Below are 18,136 nucleotides of genomic sequence, written 5' to 3'. Positions count from 1 at the left end.
TCTATTGCAAACCTCAAGGAGACATTACTGACTGTGGAGATTCATTTTCTTTCGGGCTTTGAACAGCCACATTTTGGAATTTCCTCTTCAAAGCCACAGTAAGCATGTCAGAAGTGTCACTGTCAGACATGCGCCTCTGTCGTTTGAACGGTGTCCCACCAGGAGAACGTTTAACAGGTGTGCTTCGTAACTCAGATCTACAGCCCTTCCTGATTCTTTTGAGGAGTTCTTCATTAGCTTGACTTTGCGGGGTTCTTGGGTTCTTTGTAGTTGACATACTCCTCTTTCTCACAAGATTTCTAGAATCTTTCTCAGCTGTTGCTTTGTTATTAGTGAGTGGAGTCAGAGGGGGTGGAGGAGGGGGAGGTGGTATCAGCATTTGTGGGGGAAGGGGTGCGGTAGGACCACCACCTGTACTTTTTGTTGTAACATCTATGTTATTTCTGCTACAGTATTTCCCAACTTGTTGGTACACCTTTGCAAGATTTCGCTTCAGAATGGCCTCTTTTGGTTTGGTAAAGGCGAAAGTGCCCAGAGTTTCAAGGATTAGGTAGAGTTGTTTCATTTGATTATTCTTAGCTTGTTCATTCTCCTGTGGAATAAAAGATAGGGATTGTGCATAAATTAAGAAAAGCTTAGAACAGTGGAACCCTATTAATCCAACCACCAACTGGCTGCAAAAATCTAGCTGTATTAATGGGGTGGCTATTTAAATAAGAAAGTGACTGACTGAACTTCTGTTCTGGCCACAATAAATTGGCCGTAATTAACAAGGTGGCTGGATTAATGGGGTGGCCATAAGGAGGGTTTCCTCTGCATCTTACATCAGGTTATTGAAATAACCTCTGTTACTCCACATAATTTCATCTCTTTTTGACATTAAAATAATCATTACAATTTGAAAGGATTACAGTTCCCTTCAAGTCTAAGGGACCTACAGTCTTTTTTGGTGAAATACATAGCTCAGATATAAATACAAGTCTCCCCCTAAAGCCTTAGTTACAGATAAACAGGGCGACAGTGCCTCTACCCCTTGCCAACTAGTGGCAACCCAAATCAATGCGAAATTCCTGTACGTGAAGGTTGTGAAAATCATGTTTATACCTCTTCAATTTGTTGTCGAAGATTTCTGTCCTTCTCAGTCACTAAGGCCAACCATTCTTCCTCAAGGCAGCGGCATTGATCATCTGTGGGAGTTTATATATTAAGCTTATCAATCAAGGTCAGCTCAGTGTAAACACTTAACACTCATTAATTGTCCTCTGGGCTAAACCAGTCAAGGCAGATATCAATGAAACAGTGAGGAAAGATCATTGGTGAGTGACTATCCTAAAAATTCCTTTTAATGAACTGGAACTAAATCGAATATTAGAAAAGGGAGCCATATTAACAACCTTGCATGCATGGGGTTTGGAGATTTTGATGGACAATCTAATTTAGGCTCGACACTCGATTGTCTTGATTCACTTTATAACAAGTACAGACTAGGAGACTAGCAAACATGATTTCATTTGAAGGCACTAAATAAGTCACTTACCGGACTCTTGGCACTGCTCGTAAAGAATTCGAATCTCTACGCTTCTTCGTTCGAGAATGTCGTTTATAATCCTGTGATCACGAGTTGTTTTTAACTCCGCTTGCCAAGGATATTCTTTCGTATTCGCGGCTGAAAATTAGCAAATCAAATGACAGCTTGTAATCAAAAAAGAACCGTCACAATTTTACGAATTTTTTACCTTTTTCCTGAGGATTATTTTGATTGTCGCACAAACGAGAAGCGACCTGAGGAACGCTGTGTTTTCCATCGGCGGCCATGTTGATACTTTCGAATTTCCCGGCTTTTGACTGTGATTGGTGGATTGACTAGCTCGGTCCCAATCTTCTTCGCGTCGAAACCCTTCTCAACCCCAATCCCCTCACGATCTGTATTTGCAATCATCTCTCTGGCTACCAAATCTGAAATTCAAATTGTTTTAAAACTATGCGGGTCCTTTATAATTACTTTTCTCCACTTTAGAGACAATGTAATTTTCATCCAAGGCGTTGTTTTAAAATAAGATACTAATTGCTGTAGTTATGATCAATTGGAGATAATTTCCAAAAAACCTTAATGAACTATCATTGGTAATTCAGTTAATTGCATGTAATTAGCCTCATTTGCTTAGCTTATTTACCTTGAACATTGCCGTTTGCAGCCGTCTCTTGGTCTAAGTTAGCCCAAGCGTAATCAGCTATCATCGCCCGGCCTGTTTGCGACTCGTAGTGGTTGTTAAAGGTAATATTAATTTATTTTCAACCTACAGAACAGAGTATATTGAAATATTAAGGCAGATTCAACGGTCTATTTGTGCGTCGCTGTTGAAGGACTTTTCGCTTCGCATCGATTTATAGCACCAAGCGAATGGTACGTTCACAGTGTACTGTATCGAAGTGTTTTTCAGGGCCTTTTGTTTCTTCTCCTCGGCCTAGTAACATTTACCGTGAAATCGCTAGCATCGAATAGGCCGCCGAAGACACACGATTAATTCGAATCTCAGAAGCAGCAGATTTTGCGTTTTTCGTCGCACAAGAAAGGTATTTTGTTTTTCTCTCAAAATCAGAGACAGGGAGTATTAGGCTAAAAGGGATTAGGCACCTCCTGTTTTCGTCCATTCCGTCCCCGTAAGAGAAAACAACAGTTTGCGAACAGTTCGTTGAAAGATATTTTATTTTTTGCTACTGTGTTATTGGGTAATATTTGAAACAAAGTACTGAAGTGAAAATTATCGTTCTGGGATAAAATGGACCGTTTTATGTAACGTTCATTGCAAATGGTTATTGCAGACGTAATCTTAATTTCTCATGTTCCCTTTAGAATAATAACTCTGGTGGAGAATCGTAAAGGACAGGTGACTAGGACAAAAAAAAATAACGATTCACCGTGGTTAATTACTGTCATCGCCAGACCCTCAGAGACAGAGATAAACTTGAGGCCGCGAAAAGAAAAACAGTCAAAGTAAAACGTTCTAGCTTTCGTTTGAAGATTCCCCTCAGGGTGCTAGTGTTTATCGCAAAAACACACACGAGAAAACAAAAATAAAACCAAAAAATATTGTCACAGGTTAATCAGTTTGATTGCATAATCACAGGTCGATTTTAATGGGCATGGGTTCCGCTTGCAGCCATCTACATCAATCACAGAATTGTAATCTCAGACTTGTGTTTAAAACCCTTTTCCAACTTTTAAGGGTCGCGCGTTCTGTTAATTGTTTGTGTCTGATTGCTAAATTTTGAAACAAGTCTCAATCGCCATCGGTTCAAATTCCCAAGCGAAATGAAAGAGAAAATTAAAAAAAAAAAAAAAAACTAAACAACAACAAACAAAGGAAAGCCTGGATGGATATCTAGAGGACTTGCTTTTCAATCAGGAAATTGCAGCCTGACCGATTGCTCGCCTAAAAGTTTTTATTCTTTTTCTTTCAACTGAAAAGAACATGGTACTAAGGGTGTCCCCTTATTTTGATTATCAGTTGAGTAAGACACGACGGAAGTTTGGTGACGAAGTTTTAGCCTTATAAATTATAGTGTTGTCACGGGCAACTTACCTCGTTTCCATTGGTAACAAAGCCGTGCGTCGCCTGTCGCGTCGCCTACAACATCGCGCGCTTTGCTCCCAATGACGTCAAAGGCCGATAAGTTGCCACTGGAAACGGAGTCAGTTGCCTGTGACAACAAAAAGATTTTCACAAACCTGGTGACCAAACTTTCGTCGCGCCTTACTCAACTGGTAATCGTAATACTGTGTTAGGAAAACAGCGCACAAAGGACGATGGGAAGACCTCGGCTCTGTTTACTCGCGTTTTATTAGTCACGTTGTACATCGTTCTTCTATTAGCATTGTCTGGCGAAAATCGACCTTTTAAATTTGCCGGTCGGTTCTTTCACAGCACGTGCTTCCTCGTCCTCAGGCTGGATCGTGAACGTGGTGCTTGATGGTTAGGTTTTGAGCGCCTGACAACACCACGGGCGTAGCGCTTGACAAGCAGTATCACGTGTTTATCACAACATTTCGAAACAACATATCGCAACATTGTTGGGCGCAACATGTTGCGACATGTAGGGTCAAATTTGAAATGGTCGAATTTGAGCCAGCAACATCCAACATGTCGCAACAAGTCGCAATAGGGTGGCCAAACGAGCGCAACATGTTGCGCCCAACAATGTTGCGATATGTTACGTTAAAATGTTGTTATCGTTTGACCGGTGTTTAACAGATAATTTGTGTTCTTTTTTCAGGGTCTGCTTCAGCCTTCATGAAAAACGAACAGAGGAGACGGGTCAACGGCAGATTTTCGTTATAACTCTTCAACGCGCTCCTTTCCTCAGTGTTAGATGACAAAACATTTATTTCGTGGTGAGTGCTTGTTTGAGATTGGTTAAGCTATCCCCACGTGATCCACTTAAATGACGTTATTGCTAACGTCATCTCCTTCCCAAAATATGCCTTTGAACAACTCTGATCTAGAAGTCAACTGCGTTTCTATGACTAATTTCAGTTGTTGGCCTTAAATAGCCTTTAAGTTGAGAGAAAAAAAAATTGAATCGCAGCAAGCTTACAATCAAAATTTGGTAAGTGCTCAAACTAACTTGTCCCTTTGTCCTGGTTTAATTCTGTGATTAGCAAATATTGAATGGCGAGGGTCGGAACTTAACGCCCACCAATATATACATATTTCGCAATAGCAGCGATTACAAAATATATCATTTAGGTTTGTCGTCCAGTCAACAAGACCGACCTGCCTGGCGACCTGTCTTAATTGATTTGCGTTTCTTTCCGGTATGTTTGAGTCGTCGATCTTTCCAAGCGGAGAAACAAAGATTAGACAAAAACGTCGCCATGTAGTCTGAGGGAGCAGTTCCCGAGCCACGTTTGTTGATCACACTGAAATTCGTAAATGTGGCAATTACCGATCTATAATTAGCTGTAGTTTTCTCTGTTTAAAGGGCCGCTTGGTATTTTCGGATTAATCTAGGACTACTGCTAAAATTGCATACATGAAAAGTAGCACTAACGGATGTTTGTCGTTTTTAAAATTTCTGACTGGAAAAAATTTCGGCCGAATCAAAAAGCGCATCTATTATGATTTACGTAAATGATTAGATCTGTTTCCATTCGTCGATGAAAGAGACATTCAAAAGAAAAAAAAAATCCCAAACAATCAATGACAACCTAAAACATGGGGAAAAAAATTTAAACTAGCCTAATCGAATTTCCTGAAAGAGGTGATTTCGTCTTGAATTGCATTCTGAGGCAACAATGATAATCGAAAGCAAAAAATGAAACTAAAACCGGGTGAGTTGCACGTGCATAATTATCTAACGACTCACTATAAAATAAGTGATTTAATAACCTGTGATCGAATAGACGATAAAAGTAGAATTGCCCGTCCTGTTAGTACCCAATTCGAGCGGCCATTTGTTTTCCCACGTCTATTTTTGTTGTTGTTGTTGTTCGCTCAATAATCTCAGGGAAATTTATATTACTCCAGATTGTACGAGGCTATGAAGAGTAAATTCTACTAAATTGTGCATAAAAAATGTTACTTGACCATGATGAGGAGGAAAGATTTAAGTGATAACCATTCTCCGAAAGGTCGACCAACTCATGAGAAAAACTTCAATTTAATTTAGGTAACGCCGTCACAGAAGCTGACCACAAAACAAGGGTTATCTATACATAGCTCTTCAAAGCTAACCATGTGAGATCTTTGTATAAAAATAATGCTCAAGGAACAAGCGCAGCTGAGATCGAAAAATTCCTCCAACCTCGTTCCCATTCAACACTTTAGAAACGAGAAGAAAGCTGGGGCAAGTCTCATCTCGCAGTGGCTTGTAGAACTGAGTCCCAGAAGCGACTGCGAGATGCGACTCGTCCCAGGTTTCTTTTTCCAGATTTCTTCTCGTTTCTAGTGCATGGCGAATGTTTATCCAAGATGGCGGACACGGCGATAGTTAATGGGAAACCTTGAAAACGAGGTTGATATCTTTGTTATTGTCTCCAAATGTGATAAAACTAAGAAAGGATGCGGAAATGTGCTTTCGGGATTAGAGTTTGTAGGTGACGCGCAGATATCTTTTCAATGGTGGACACAGCTCAGAGAAGAAATGTGCTTTCGTGTGCACAATTTATCAGTTACGTCTTTTGATGATAAACCTTCTTAGCCCCAGACACGCAATAACTTTTCAATGGTGCTACACAGTTCTGGGAATTAGCCGAATGCGGTTACAAGGCGTTATTTATAACACAATGTCTAGACTAGTACATGAATAGATTACTTGTGGCATGAAAGGGAATAAAAACAAAGGAAATCCAAGATATTCTGATAACAACGACAATTGTGAAAGAACTAATTCAAATTTTGGTCAGGCAAGCCTGAAAATTGTTGCCAAACACTATTTTCCCCTCTGCCTACATACATACATGTGATACATGTGATCAGAATTTCGCTTTAAAGTACGTATATTCGAAACTACATGACAGAAGTCCATAACTTGCACTGTGTTTTAGAAAAAATTATCAACGAGACAAAATTCAACGCGGTTGGTAATTAGCAAGATCAGTATACCTCACGTTTAGCACAAAAGGCATAATCTCGAACTGTTCAAACAGGTCCTTTGTTTTTGGATATGTGGTTGTCTGGATTCATAGCGCAGGTGGACCATTAGCTCGAATTAGCAGTCGTTATTTTCTTTCCTCGTCGTTTCAAAAAAGAAGGCTAAATTACATGGCACGAAATTTCGTGTTTTCATGGGACAGGTTAAATTAAGATGAGTCAGATTTTGCTGGGTAAGCATATAGGTTAAAGTTCTCATTCTGTAATTTACTAACGGCCAATTCTAGTTTGAAAAACAATAACAAATGAGTTGTACTAATTTCAAGGACCCATTTTAATTTCTTGTCGCAACCTATACTCAATCTGCATGATTAAGCCTAGGACACATGGACTCGCTTTAATCATCGAGTCAGAAAAAGAAACAACTCTAAAGACCTCCACAGACTAGACATTTAGTTGTCGACAACTATTTGCAACAGAAAACTATTTGTTATCGACAACTAAAGAAAGAGTGTTGCGTGTGAGATGAGTTGTCGACAACTAAACGCTAAATTTTTAGTTATGGAAAACTAAGCAGATTCCCTTTTCGAAAAGGGAAGCTGCTTTATTTGTAGACAAGTTATATTTGTCGACAACAACGTTTTTGGTCGTTTTCAGTTCCCGTGTGTGCGAATCATCGGTTCGTGCACAGTGAACTTATAAGTTCCCAAGGTCTTACTTACACATCGACAACTAACACTCCAATTGGAATGCTCGCATCGGCCGCAGCTGTCAATAACATTTAGTTGTCGACAACTAAATGTCTAGTCTGTGGAGGCCAAAACTAGATAAGTCTTACGAGTGTAACAAGTTAATAACCAGCGACTTCTTTTTAGCCATCTTATACGCTTGCAGTTACGAAGGTCTGTTTTAAGGGGTCTGGGGTGTACACTCCGCCAACCGCCATATTTTGTTCCTTCGAAACCACAGATCGCTTTCATTTTCTCCTAAAAAACGAAACCGCCCTGCTAGCAGGACGATAATCACCACAACCGATCTTTTAACAGTACTTATTACATGGCTGTGTCTCACAAGGACTGGGAACTACCGAATTCACGAATTTGATTGGCTGAAATCGATATTGAAAGCGGTCTAGATTTTCCCATCTAGACCGGCATCTAGACCGCTAATGTTTTGCGGGGAAAAGTCGCAAACTTTAATGCAAAAATATTAGCTATTTTCTTCTAAAAATATTTATTTATGGCAGTGCCAAAAAGTGTGATAAGAAAAGAAAAGAAAAGTAAAGAGGACGAGAACACTTCGGCAGATTTATGTTCAGCTCATCGCCGTTCGCAAGCAAAATGTTGGCTAGTTAACAAACCAGCTACATTAAATAAGCAAGGACATTTCCCTCAGATTTCGATAAATGCTACTGTCGAAGCGTTTAAATTCACCAAAATCTAACGCTGAGAGCACATAATAGCGGAGCGTACGGCGACTGAATGGAAAAAGGTCAAAGAAAGATCCAGCGGAAAGCCGAGCTCACATCGCAAAATGTCGGCTAGTACAAACCAGTTACATTAAATAAATTAAATTTCTCCCGCTTGCCATATAATAAACATCTTATTAACCGAGCTTACTCGGCCTGTATAGGAGAACCTTGACCTCGGTCGTGTGTACAGACCTCACTGCGTTCGGTCTGTACTCACGGCCTCGGTCAAGATTCTCCCATACAGACCTCCTGCTCGTTTAATAAGAGCTAAGTAACAAGTTTTTTTCTACGATACGTTAGCTCAAGAGCCGTATTTCCCGTCACAAAGACCACAAGATATCAAGAACAGCGCAAATTGTGTCTAACTCCCTTCAGTATTGTAACCAGCAAACAAAACGTTTTGACGTCCGATGCATTTCACAACAGGGGTATCGAATGGTCCTATTCTATTAAAAAGCGCTCGCAAAATTTGGTCTTTGCTCGAATTGCTCGTAGACATTAGATGAGTGCACGGTTGCTCGTGCTCGCAAAATTTTTGCAACTGCTCGCATGCTCCGATTCTCGTTAATTGCAAAACTGGGAAACATTGGGGGAACATGCACAATCCTTGTTCTTTTTGGGTCCTATCAACTTTGAAAGTCTTGAAAGAACACACGAACAATGACTAACCGCACAATGATGCAGCAAGGCCCCATTCTCAGTTCTTTTCCTTGTAACCTTCATACACTATTGAATTCTCAAAACGAACAAAGGATATGGATCAAAATCCTAAATCTCCTTACTGATAGCCTTATATTTCTTTGAAGATTAGCTCTGAGAATTTGGTGATAGAGTTAGAAGGTATACTTTCTATTCAGCAATGCTGCGAAGCTCAAAAGCTCATTACCAGAAATTCCAGTTAAAAATTTTGGAAGGGCAATGTTTCGTATCATGCACCAATTTCAAGGAAACATTTCTTCAAAAACAACAAAAAAAATGCCGATTTATCATTTCGCGACGTGAAATTTTCGCCATTTTATCGCCGAACAAACACGAAAAATCGACTTCGTTAAAATTACAGCCTTAAGGTTGGTTTTTATATGATCGAGAGTACGGGGACTTCTCGAGATCAGGTAAAATTGTGCTGCTGTTTAATCAATTGAGGGGCAACGAGTGTGCTTTTAGTTTAACACTGGTCATCGTTCGTGCCTTTTCCGACACAGGAAGCTCGTGAAATAAGCTTATGATGTCTGTTCGCAGGCAACAAAAGTGTTTTTCTACATCGTGACGGAGCCTCGGCCATTATGCCGCGTTATGAACTAAAGAAGACTGAAAATTTGTTACGTATACAGGTGGTGTTTCAAGCAAATAAAGTTAACGTCTTTCCAGCGCCTTTCGACTGAAATTTTGACAGTTCCAACATAATAATCTCATTTCAAAACTTCCGTTTTACGTAGTTAAGTTGCTAGGCTCTTCCAGCCGTCTAAAAAGGCTTTAAACGTTACTTATCCAACCAAGCAACCTATTATTTTAAAGAGCAACTGCAACAAGCATATTTTGACGTTGACTTCGTTTCTCGTTGTTAAGTCTCGATCGAGTCGAAGAATTTTTTTTGAAATGCGACCAGTTGTCTCAGTTATCGACTGACAGACAGCAGAATGATCTTAAATTCTGGCATATTGAACACGGGAAGCTTTTAGCCTTATTCGCAAAAGAAGCTAAAAACTTCGTGTAGTTTCACTTTCTTTTGCGTCAGTGAAAAGAGGCGTAAAAGCAACACACTCAAAAGCGTCAGAACAGCTAATTTTTCGTTCGCTTTGTTTTCCGCTTCCCCTTTCCGCTTCTCGCTTTTAGAACAAAAGGCTTTTAATACGCAGAGTGCGTACTTGAAAAGCTATTTTAATCTGCATTCTTCATTAATAAACGCGCATGGTATTTTCACTGAAAATAGCGACAGCAGATGTTTCCGCGAACCGTTAAAAGGATTTCAGCATCTCACTAAAGCGATGAGATGTTATCGCGGTGCTAATTGGATTTAACGTGGATTTTCTCGGCGGAGAATTCAAGCTTATGTCACTAAGGTTTGCCTTATGTCTGTATAAATGACATTTAAATACTCAGGCCTGTTTTAGGTTTTGTTTTGTTCCTAAGATAGTGATTACTTCTTGTCAATTGTTCACTGTTTTGTTTTGGAAACGTGATTATTGAACGGTGCAGCGCTGAACGCCCGCCCGCGCGAACGCTGTTAACACATTCTGAGTAACACATTCTGAGTATCACATTGCATACATACCACACTGACTTCTAAGAACCAACCTTAAGGCTTGATCTGAGCAAAGCATTAATTTTATCAATTACCCCTCCTAATTATAAAACGTGAAGAGTGAATACAAAAAGTACAAACAATTGGAACATTGTCAGCAATACAAATCGGTCAAACAAAGATTGCGCGAAAACTTTGCCCTCGTTAACCATTACAACAACTGCGACCGACTTTCTTTAAACTTTTTACCAGGGTCTAAGAGCGTTTCACACCCTTTTTGACCCTCTTAAGATTGCAATTTTTAGTTAGTCTCCATAGCACCGTTCAGTTTGTTTCGTTCGGAAAACCTTGTTAAATTAAAAATGGTTTCCTGTGGGAATTGTTAGAATGGTCCTTTTTTAGTCCTCAAGCCCCCATTGTTCTTCAACCAATCTACGCTAAGTCATAAAACCGTCTGCTGTTGTTATTTCAGGGACCTTTGAACACTCAATATGACATATGGATGTCCTGTTTATTGCATTTCCATGCTTTGTTTTAATTACCAGGGCCTAAGTTTGGTCGGCACGATACACTCAGAACAACACTATGGTTTGCTTGCCTGGACAGAAACTACCATAACAGAACATCTGATTCCAGTCCCATGTTAGAGCGATAACGATCGATCCTGTGCATAACTGCAGCTATAATGAAGAAAAACTCGACAGCTTTCATAATCTTGTGGTTTATCTGGTCTGTGAGCCAAGTCGACCTTGTACAGAACTACAAAGGAAAAAGCGAAAGCTTAAGCTATGTGTTCACAAAAGGAGACTTCATCATTGGTGGCCTGTCACCCGTTCATTTCTCCCCAACTGAAGCCGAAGAACAGCAAAATCCAAATTCGTTCACTTGCCAAGGATTGTTAAACACCCGCGGCTTTGAAGCCGTCGAAGCGATGCTTTTTACTATGGATATGATAAACGAAGGGCCACTTAAAGACATCGTGTTACCAAACATTACCATTGGCATGGACATTAAGGACACTTGTGGTAGCGGAGACTACGCTGTTCGCGAGTCGCTGAATTTCTCGTTCATTCGCAACGCTCACGTACAAGAATGCTCGGGCACGAAGCCGCCCGACGAACAACTACAGACCGTTGCCGTCGTCGGTGCGGCGTACAGTGGCGTGTCGATGGCAGTTACGAACCTATGCGGATTGTTTTATGTACCAGTGGTGAGTTACGCATCGACTAGCAGTTTGTTAAGTAACCAAGTCAGATTCCGTTACTTCTTGAGGACAGTACCCAATGACATGCTGCAGGCAAAAGTCATGGCGGATCTGGTTCGCGCTATGAAATGGAACTATGTCATCACACTGGCTTCGGACAGCGAGTACGGACGGTCGGGCATTGAAGCGTTCAAACATGCACTCGCCAGCTTTGGAAATAGCTACGATGTCTGTATTCCTGTAGACGAGAGGTTTACCAAGCGATCAACAGATCAGGAATTCGAGAAGATCTTTGGAAAAATGAAAGCCAATCCTAAGGCAAGAGTTGTGATTCTCTTTGCTCAACTACACGATGCCGACATACTGATCAACAAATTCCGTCAGCACAAGTATATGGCAAAGGAAAAGTACGTCTGGGTTGGTTCAGATGCATGGGCTGATTCCAAACAAGTCTTGAAAGGCAACGAGGACATTCTACGAGGTATGTTTGGTGTGGTGCCCGAAGTTGTGCATATTAAAGAGTTTGACAAGTACTTCACGAATTTTAATGACAAAAGACGCAAGCGAAATCCTTGGATGCGGGAATATGAGTATTTAAAAGTGGCGCACAATCCAGCCTTCTACCGCCAGACATTCAGACATTATCCCAAAGCACAGTATGTTATGGACGCAGTCTTAGCAATCGCTTATGCATTACATAACATGCTCGGCTGTCAGTCTCGCAAAGACTGCTCATCGAAAATTTCACAGAAAGTAAAACAGCAAGACTTTCTCAACTACTTGGAGAGCGTGCGTTTTCCGGGAAAGTCTAGAGAATACTTTTCTTTTAATGAGCTTGGCGATGCCATTGGCGTTTACGATATTCGCCATCTGCAGCTGGGAGGCGGTAATTACGAGGTCGTGAAAGCTGGCAAATGGGGTGCCAAAGAGTGTGATGTGTTTGGCACGAATGCATCGAAAAGTTCCTGTCTTGATTTGGACATGAAAATTATGAAAATGGTTAAAGATAATCTGAAGAACCACACGGAAAAAGGCATCCCTTTCTCCACGTGCAGCAAAGCCTGTCCGCCTGGTTTTCACAAGAACCCTGAGAAGAACCACGCAAAATGTTGCTGGGAATGCCGACCTTGTAGTGGAAATGCTATCACGAACCAAACCAACATGGACGATTGTACGCCATGCCCGCGAGGAGACTGGGCCAATCATAATCACTCGCGCTGCGAGCCGATAGAACCCACATCTTTACACTGGCGTGACACCCTAGGTGTAATAATCATCTGTATATCAGGGGCAGGAATCCTGGCTGTCATTTGCACCTTTACTGTCTACTACATCTACCGTCAGACTCCAGTGGTTAGAGCTTCCAGCAAGGAACTGTGTTACATTCTGTTAGTTGGTATCGCTTGGTGTTACGTTACTCCAATCGTCTTCCTTGTGGATAGAACAGACCAGGTCTGTCGCGCTATTCCTTTTGTGACTGGACTGTGTCCGTCGCTCATAGCGGGGACGCTTTTAACAAAGACAAACCGCATCTCAAGGATTTTCAACCGCAAACTCTTGAAAACTGGCACACCTAGCTTTTTGTCCAAGAAGTGGCAGCTCTTGATGGTGATTTGCCTAGCCGTTGTAGAGTGCCTCATTGGAGGAGGCTGCGTTCTATTCAGCGAGACAGGAAGCCGCCTCTTGATCTCGGAAACCAAAAAGGAGGTCTGGAAACAGTGCATAGGCCTACCTAACATTTGCACGGCGATTTGGTGGGTGTACAATGCAGGCCTTGCATTAACTTGCACCTATCAGGCATTCCGAACACGGAAACTGCCTGAAAATTACAACGAAACTAAGTTTATCACCTTCACTATGGTCATAACTTGCATCGTTGTCACTATCTTCATTCCAACGTACATTGGAACACAAGGAATCTACAGGACTACCATCACCTGTTTTGTGTTTATCATAGGCGGTTCTGCAACTCTCTGTTGTATGTTTGTACCTAAACTGTACATAATTCTGTGGAGGCCCGAGAAAAATGTTCCCATGCAACCGCGATCCTCGACGATTCGTCTAGGAACCATCTCTCCTTCAGCGTCCTTTGTGCGACGTTTGAGCGTCGATTCCAACGCGGAGAGAGTAAAAGAAGGCAGGCAACAACGAATCCACTCTTTGCCTAGTATCGAAATAACCAGAACGGATGGCGAGGGCGGAAACAGCGAAGACGTACCGAAGTTCAAGAAAACCAAACGATCCTTTTCCCTCAGTCCGGACATGTTGTCGAGAGCTCGGTCGAGTCCCGAGCGCAGCTCCGAGCGGAACCCGAGGACGTTTCCGGCCCGTCGGCGAGCTAGTGCTGCAAATGTGCAATACCCTGCATCCATGGATATGATCGAGGAAGACTGCGAGCTCGAGCAGGTGCTGGAGACAACTGGTGACAGCGACGACGCCGTGTTTGAAAGTCAAGAACTCGTCAGAGGCTTAGAACAGCTGAAACCGCAACTTTACGACCGTGATAAATCCACTGGCAGTTTGGATGTGGAAGAAGGTGACTGCGATTATCACGAAAATGATGTTCTATTGTTTTCAACCATAGAAGACAGATTGGAAGAGAAAGCTAACTGCGAAGAGGGTTATACGACGTATAAGGGTCGTTGTGATAATGACAACTCTACCACTTGTACCTTGAATAAAGATGACTTTCTTGGTGAAACTGAGAGCGAGTCAAACCCTAAAATGCACAGCTTTCCAGGGAGTGACTCGGAACTGGGCATAACCTGCCAACACTGCGGAAATAACTTCACTAAAACTAATAAAGACATCTTGCTGAGAGTTCTTCGCGGACACTTATCAAACAATGGCAGAAGCCAAACAGGCGAAAAAGAAAAGAATCGGATACTTAACAAAGTGAATAACCCACAGTACCAGAATTATCAGAATGATAACGTTGCTCGCAAGAGAAAAACTGGCATAGCTGAAGTGATCGCTGGTGATGAACGCCTAGCGTCTAGTGGTCTGGATGTGAATGACAACAGGCCGGTCAAACGACAGCGGAACCCTAGTTATTACAGATGCGAATCTCTCAGTTTGCCTTCCCTAATCGCTCCTTTCTCTGAAGGAAGAGACTCCCTTGATTTCAAAGTAATGGCGAGCAAAAAAGCGCGAGAGAAGCACAAACGCTTTCTTCCACATAGAAAGAACTACATTCCCAGAGAAGATGACGTTAAGAGTAAGTCTAAGCCGAATGGAGACGTTTGTCATCTTTTTATAAATGGCGAATCCGACGAGTTTAAAACCGAGACTGATGAGCTACTTTGCGAAGATGGAGATGCCGAAACTGTACTGTGAAAAACATTGGTCACGCAACCATCACGCAACGCGCACGGCTCGTCCTCATTAAAAAAGGCTTGGCACAAACCTTTCATATAAAGAGAATCTAATTTACAAAAAGATTAAATGCTTGTAAATAATATTTGTAAGCTCAATTTTGAATCAAAAGTTTTGTACCGGACTTACAATAGGTCAACCCAAAATTTATCCTCAAAACGACTATGTCACGCTAGTTCAAAATGCTTAAGTTACGCAACCTCGCGTGACAAAGACGTTTTGTGTATGTCAGCTTTTCCCTTGAAATAACCATTAAAAGTCATGAAAAAGTTACAGATAAATAACATTAGGATGTTAGTCTTTTAAGAAACAGTTTGTGCAACCAAAGCTTTGCTAGATTTCATAATTTTTGACCATTCAGGTATGAAAATTCCAATGTCAGTTTGTAAAATTCAAAACAACAAATTTCATATTTTCCTAGTTAATCATTTGTAATCCATTATGACCCTCCACATTGCTGGCCATCCATATTCATTGTTGGTTTATTAGTATTTTCCCCCCAGGGAGGACTCCCATATAAAAAGCACAGGGGTGCTCTCAGAAATTTTGAAAAGAGGTACTGGATCCTGTTTTCTGGGCAAGAGGTATCAATTCTAATACACCATGTTATCTCCTGTCATATTCTTTGGCTCAATACCCTAAAAGGTACCTTTAAAGCTCCCTCTGTAGACCTTTTGAGGCTGAACACCCTAAAAAGAGGTAACAAAACTGCTTTTTTAACCCCTAAAAGGTACCACTAGCACCATCGTCCTAGCAAGCTATTATGTGGACATTTCCCTTGAATAAAGAAAGAAGATGCACCAAAAGGGAAAAATGTTTATGATAAATTTGTGGAGTGTCCTGCCAATTACACAAGATATTTTTGAGTAATAGAATATATTTATTTATAAGGATCTTTGTAAGTATAAAGATTTGCTAGCATAGAAATATCTCAGAAGATAAGATTGAATAAAAACAGTGCTAGAAAAAAAGGTTATACTTTTTAATTCTATTGCTGGTTTTCAGTGTCATGCCATTCAAAATAGATCAAAATAAAAATCAAAAACGTTCAATAGATAAAGTTCAGAATCTGAGAAAACAAAGAGAGTAAATATGCAAAGACTCTTGCCAAGATTCAGGTCACAGCAATTTTTCTCATGCAAGATGTGCGGAGAAACTTTTAACCCAAATTTATAGAGATTTGTTTGGTGACGCCATGCTGGTGCCCATCCAGACGGGCACCAACATGGTGGCCGGAAACCAACAGAAACATCTGTCACTGAATTTTGCTACAAAAGCGTGAATTTATCTCTCAAGGAACTCAGAAACATTAAAATTATACTTTTTCTAATACAAGAACTGTTCAGATAGCCAAATTACCTGAATTAAGTCACATTTTTAACCAACATGACCGCTCTCTCAGCCGTCATGTAAATGCCGTGTCACACAAAAGATTAGAAATTCAAGTGTAGTCTATCACAAAACCAAGAACCCATTTGGAGCAAAGATTAGTATAAATATCAGTTTTCAGCTGCTCTTATACATCATGGAAGTAAAATGTCAGGAGGATCAATAGTTTTGTAGCTTGCATTTTAGTGACGTCATGTGAAAACCGGCAATACATCATTTATGGCCCAAACTAGTATATAGATTTCTGATTTAAAATTTATCAATACCAACCAAATGTACTGCATGCCAACTGGATAGCTTGAAATGTCAGTCAACTCCCGCCCACAGCATTACCCACATGTGAGAGAGTCTCTTCCCTGGGGATGCTCAAGGCAGGAGATGACATGACTGACATTTCAGATTAATTCAAGGAACAAATTACTAAATTTTGAAAATCATATCATAGAGTGGTTTTCATTTCAGTGTCAAAAAATAATCAGTTTTGCATCAACTACGCTACCAATTAGCTTAAAAAAAAACTTACACTGCCTTTTCATCTTAACAGAAGTAAATCCAAAACCAATCATGACTCACTCACACTTGTTTCCTTGTGCTTTGCATCAGCTACATGTAATTACTTCAAATTTTGATTGGTTTACTGTCTGTGTCCTTCGTGATTGGTTAGAGTGATAACTTTGATTTTGGTTTGACGAGTAAGATACTGAATAATTATTGTTCTATCAACAAAATGGAAGTTACAGCCTTGATAAAAGTAGCAACTATCAAAAGTCAATTTAATTTTATACTACATAGAAAAATGTGAGCGGGCACTTATTCGAGAAGAGGCGCTTATTCTAAGTTTTGGCTGATAGGAGGGGAGCTTATTCCAAGGGGGTGCTTATTTGAGGGGAGGCGCTAATTCAAGGATTTACGGTATTTGAATGGGGCATTGTCATCATCATCGTCATCATCCTCGTCATCATTATCATCATCATAGCAACCACTTTGCCTACTGAGAAGTGGGACTTTTCTTGGGGCATTTTGGAGGCAAAATTGGGGTGGCGGGGAGTTGAAAAGCAGGGGAAAGGGGGGGGGGGGAGGTTGGTGGGTGTCAGGCTTCTATAGCTGGGAGTAGCCTCCTCTAAAATCATTAACATAGAAACTAACAAGACATCAACCACCACTTCCAGTGTTCATTCCAAAAATATTTATCAAGTACTCACTGACCAAACAGCACATGACAATTCTCAACGTTCCATTTGAGTCAGCCCTTTAAAAAGTCTATGCCACACACTGACAAAGTTCCACCTTGCATTGAAATCCCTTGACACATAATTTCCACAACACATCTTACATAATCTGTACAAATTTGGCAAGATGCAAGGATTAACTAGGTGTTAATCGTGTTCATCAGTTGTTCTTTGGAGGCTGCCATTCTTCAATCTTTGGAAGAGTGGTGCTGTAAGGGACATACTCTAGCTTAGTGCCTGTTTTGTTTGTCTCGTGTGGTTGAATAAACTTTCGAGGTTCTGGAGGTACTTTGGTCGGCGGGTCATCCGTCATGTAGTGCAACCAACGATGCCATTCTGCAGGAATCTGGCTGCCATCAAAGGTGAAACGATCCACATAGGGATAAACAACGAAACGATTTCTGGCCATGAAGTAGGAATTGTTCTCGAAGTACTTGTTCCCGTAATTATCTGTTCCTATCAGAGTTCCAGTACGAAGATTGGTCTCTCTAAGTATCCTGTAAAAAGAGGCCTTCCATCCTCCTGCAACTTTAATGGCGTTTAGCTCCGCACGAATAGCATTCAAGAAATACGACATTTTTGAAGCACAACAACCAATATGGCCGACAGAATCGCTTCGCTGCGCGCGTGGGT

At 41.0% G+C, this 18,136-nt stretch overlaps 3 protein-coding genes across 3 annotated transcripts; 1 reads left to right on the top strand and 2 right to left on the bottom strand.

The window, feature by feature from the left end:
* Positions 1–13: 13 nt before the first annotated feature.
* LOC145502957 (uncharacterized) lies at positions 14–17,563 on the bottom strand. Its single transcript, XM_081482373.1, has 5 exons — positions 17,481–17,563; positions 1,737–1,956; positions 1,538–1,666; positions 1,105–1,187; positions 14–592 (listed from the first exon to the last, which is right to left on the bottom strand). The coding sequence occupies exons 2-5, from the start codon at positions 1,813–1,815 to the stop codon at positions 14–16; spliced, it is 870 nt and encodes a 289-aa protein (XP_081338499.1). The 5' UTR covers positions 1,816–1,956; positions 17,481–17,563.
* Positions 2,218–14,953, top strand: LOC145502950 (metabotropic glutamate receptor 2-like). The gene is made up of 2 exons (XM_081482361.1): positions 2,218–2,275; positions 4,276–14,953. The coding sequence occupies exon 2, from the start codon at positions 10,992–10,994 to the stop codon at positions 14,844–14,846; it is 3,855 nt and encodes a 1,284-aa protein (XP_081338487.1). The 5' UTR covers positions 2,218–2,275; positions 4,276–10,991; the 3' UTR covers positions 14,847–14,953.
* On the bottom strand, positions 17,446–18,135 carry LOC145502961 (NADH dehydrogenase [ubiquinone] 1 alpha subcomplex subunit 12-like). The gene has a single exon (XM_081482378.1). It carries the CDS (start codon positions 18,078–18,080, stop codon positions 17,664–17,666), a length of 417 nt encoding a protein of 138 aa, XP_081338504.1. The 5' UTR covers positions 18,081–18,135; the 3' UTR covers positions 17,446–17,663.
* Between the last annotated feature and the right edge of the window lies 1 nt (position 18,136).

The sequence above is a fragment of the Orbicella franksi genome, chromosome 11 (assembly GCF_964199315.1).
Source record: "Orbicella franksi chromosome 11, jaOrbFran1.1, whole genome shotgun sequence".
Classification (NCBI taxonomy): Eukaryota; Metazoa; Cnidaria; class Anthozoa; order Scleractinia; family Merulinidae; genus Orbicella; species Orbicella franksi.
This window is presented reverse-complemented; position numbering and strand designations above follow the sequence as displayed.

Bases quoted from the DNA above. Each gene is read 5' to 3' on its own strand.
- LOC145502957 (XM_081482373.1), bottom strand. From the start codon at position 1,815: ATGGCCGCCGATGGAAAACACAGCGTTCCTCAGGTCGCTTCTCGTTTG. The intron at 1,667-1,736 runs GTAAAAAATTCG...GCTAATTTTCAG, and splicing joins AAATAATCCTCAGGAAAAAG to CCGCGAATACGAAAGAATAT. The intron at 593-1,104 runs GTATAAACATGA...TTTATTCCACAG, and splicing joins TTCGACAACAAATTGAAGAG to GAGAATGAACAAGCTAAGAA.
- LOC145502950 (XM_081482361.1), top strand. From the start codon at position 10,992: ATGAAGAAAAACTCGACAGCTTTCATAATCTTGTGGTTTATCTGGTCT.
- LOC145502961 (XM_081482378.1), bottom strand. From the start codon at position 18,080: ATGTCGTATTTCTTGAATGCTATTCGTGCGGAGCTAAACGCCATTAAA.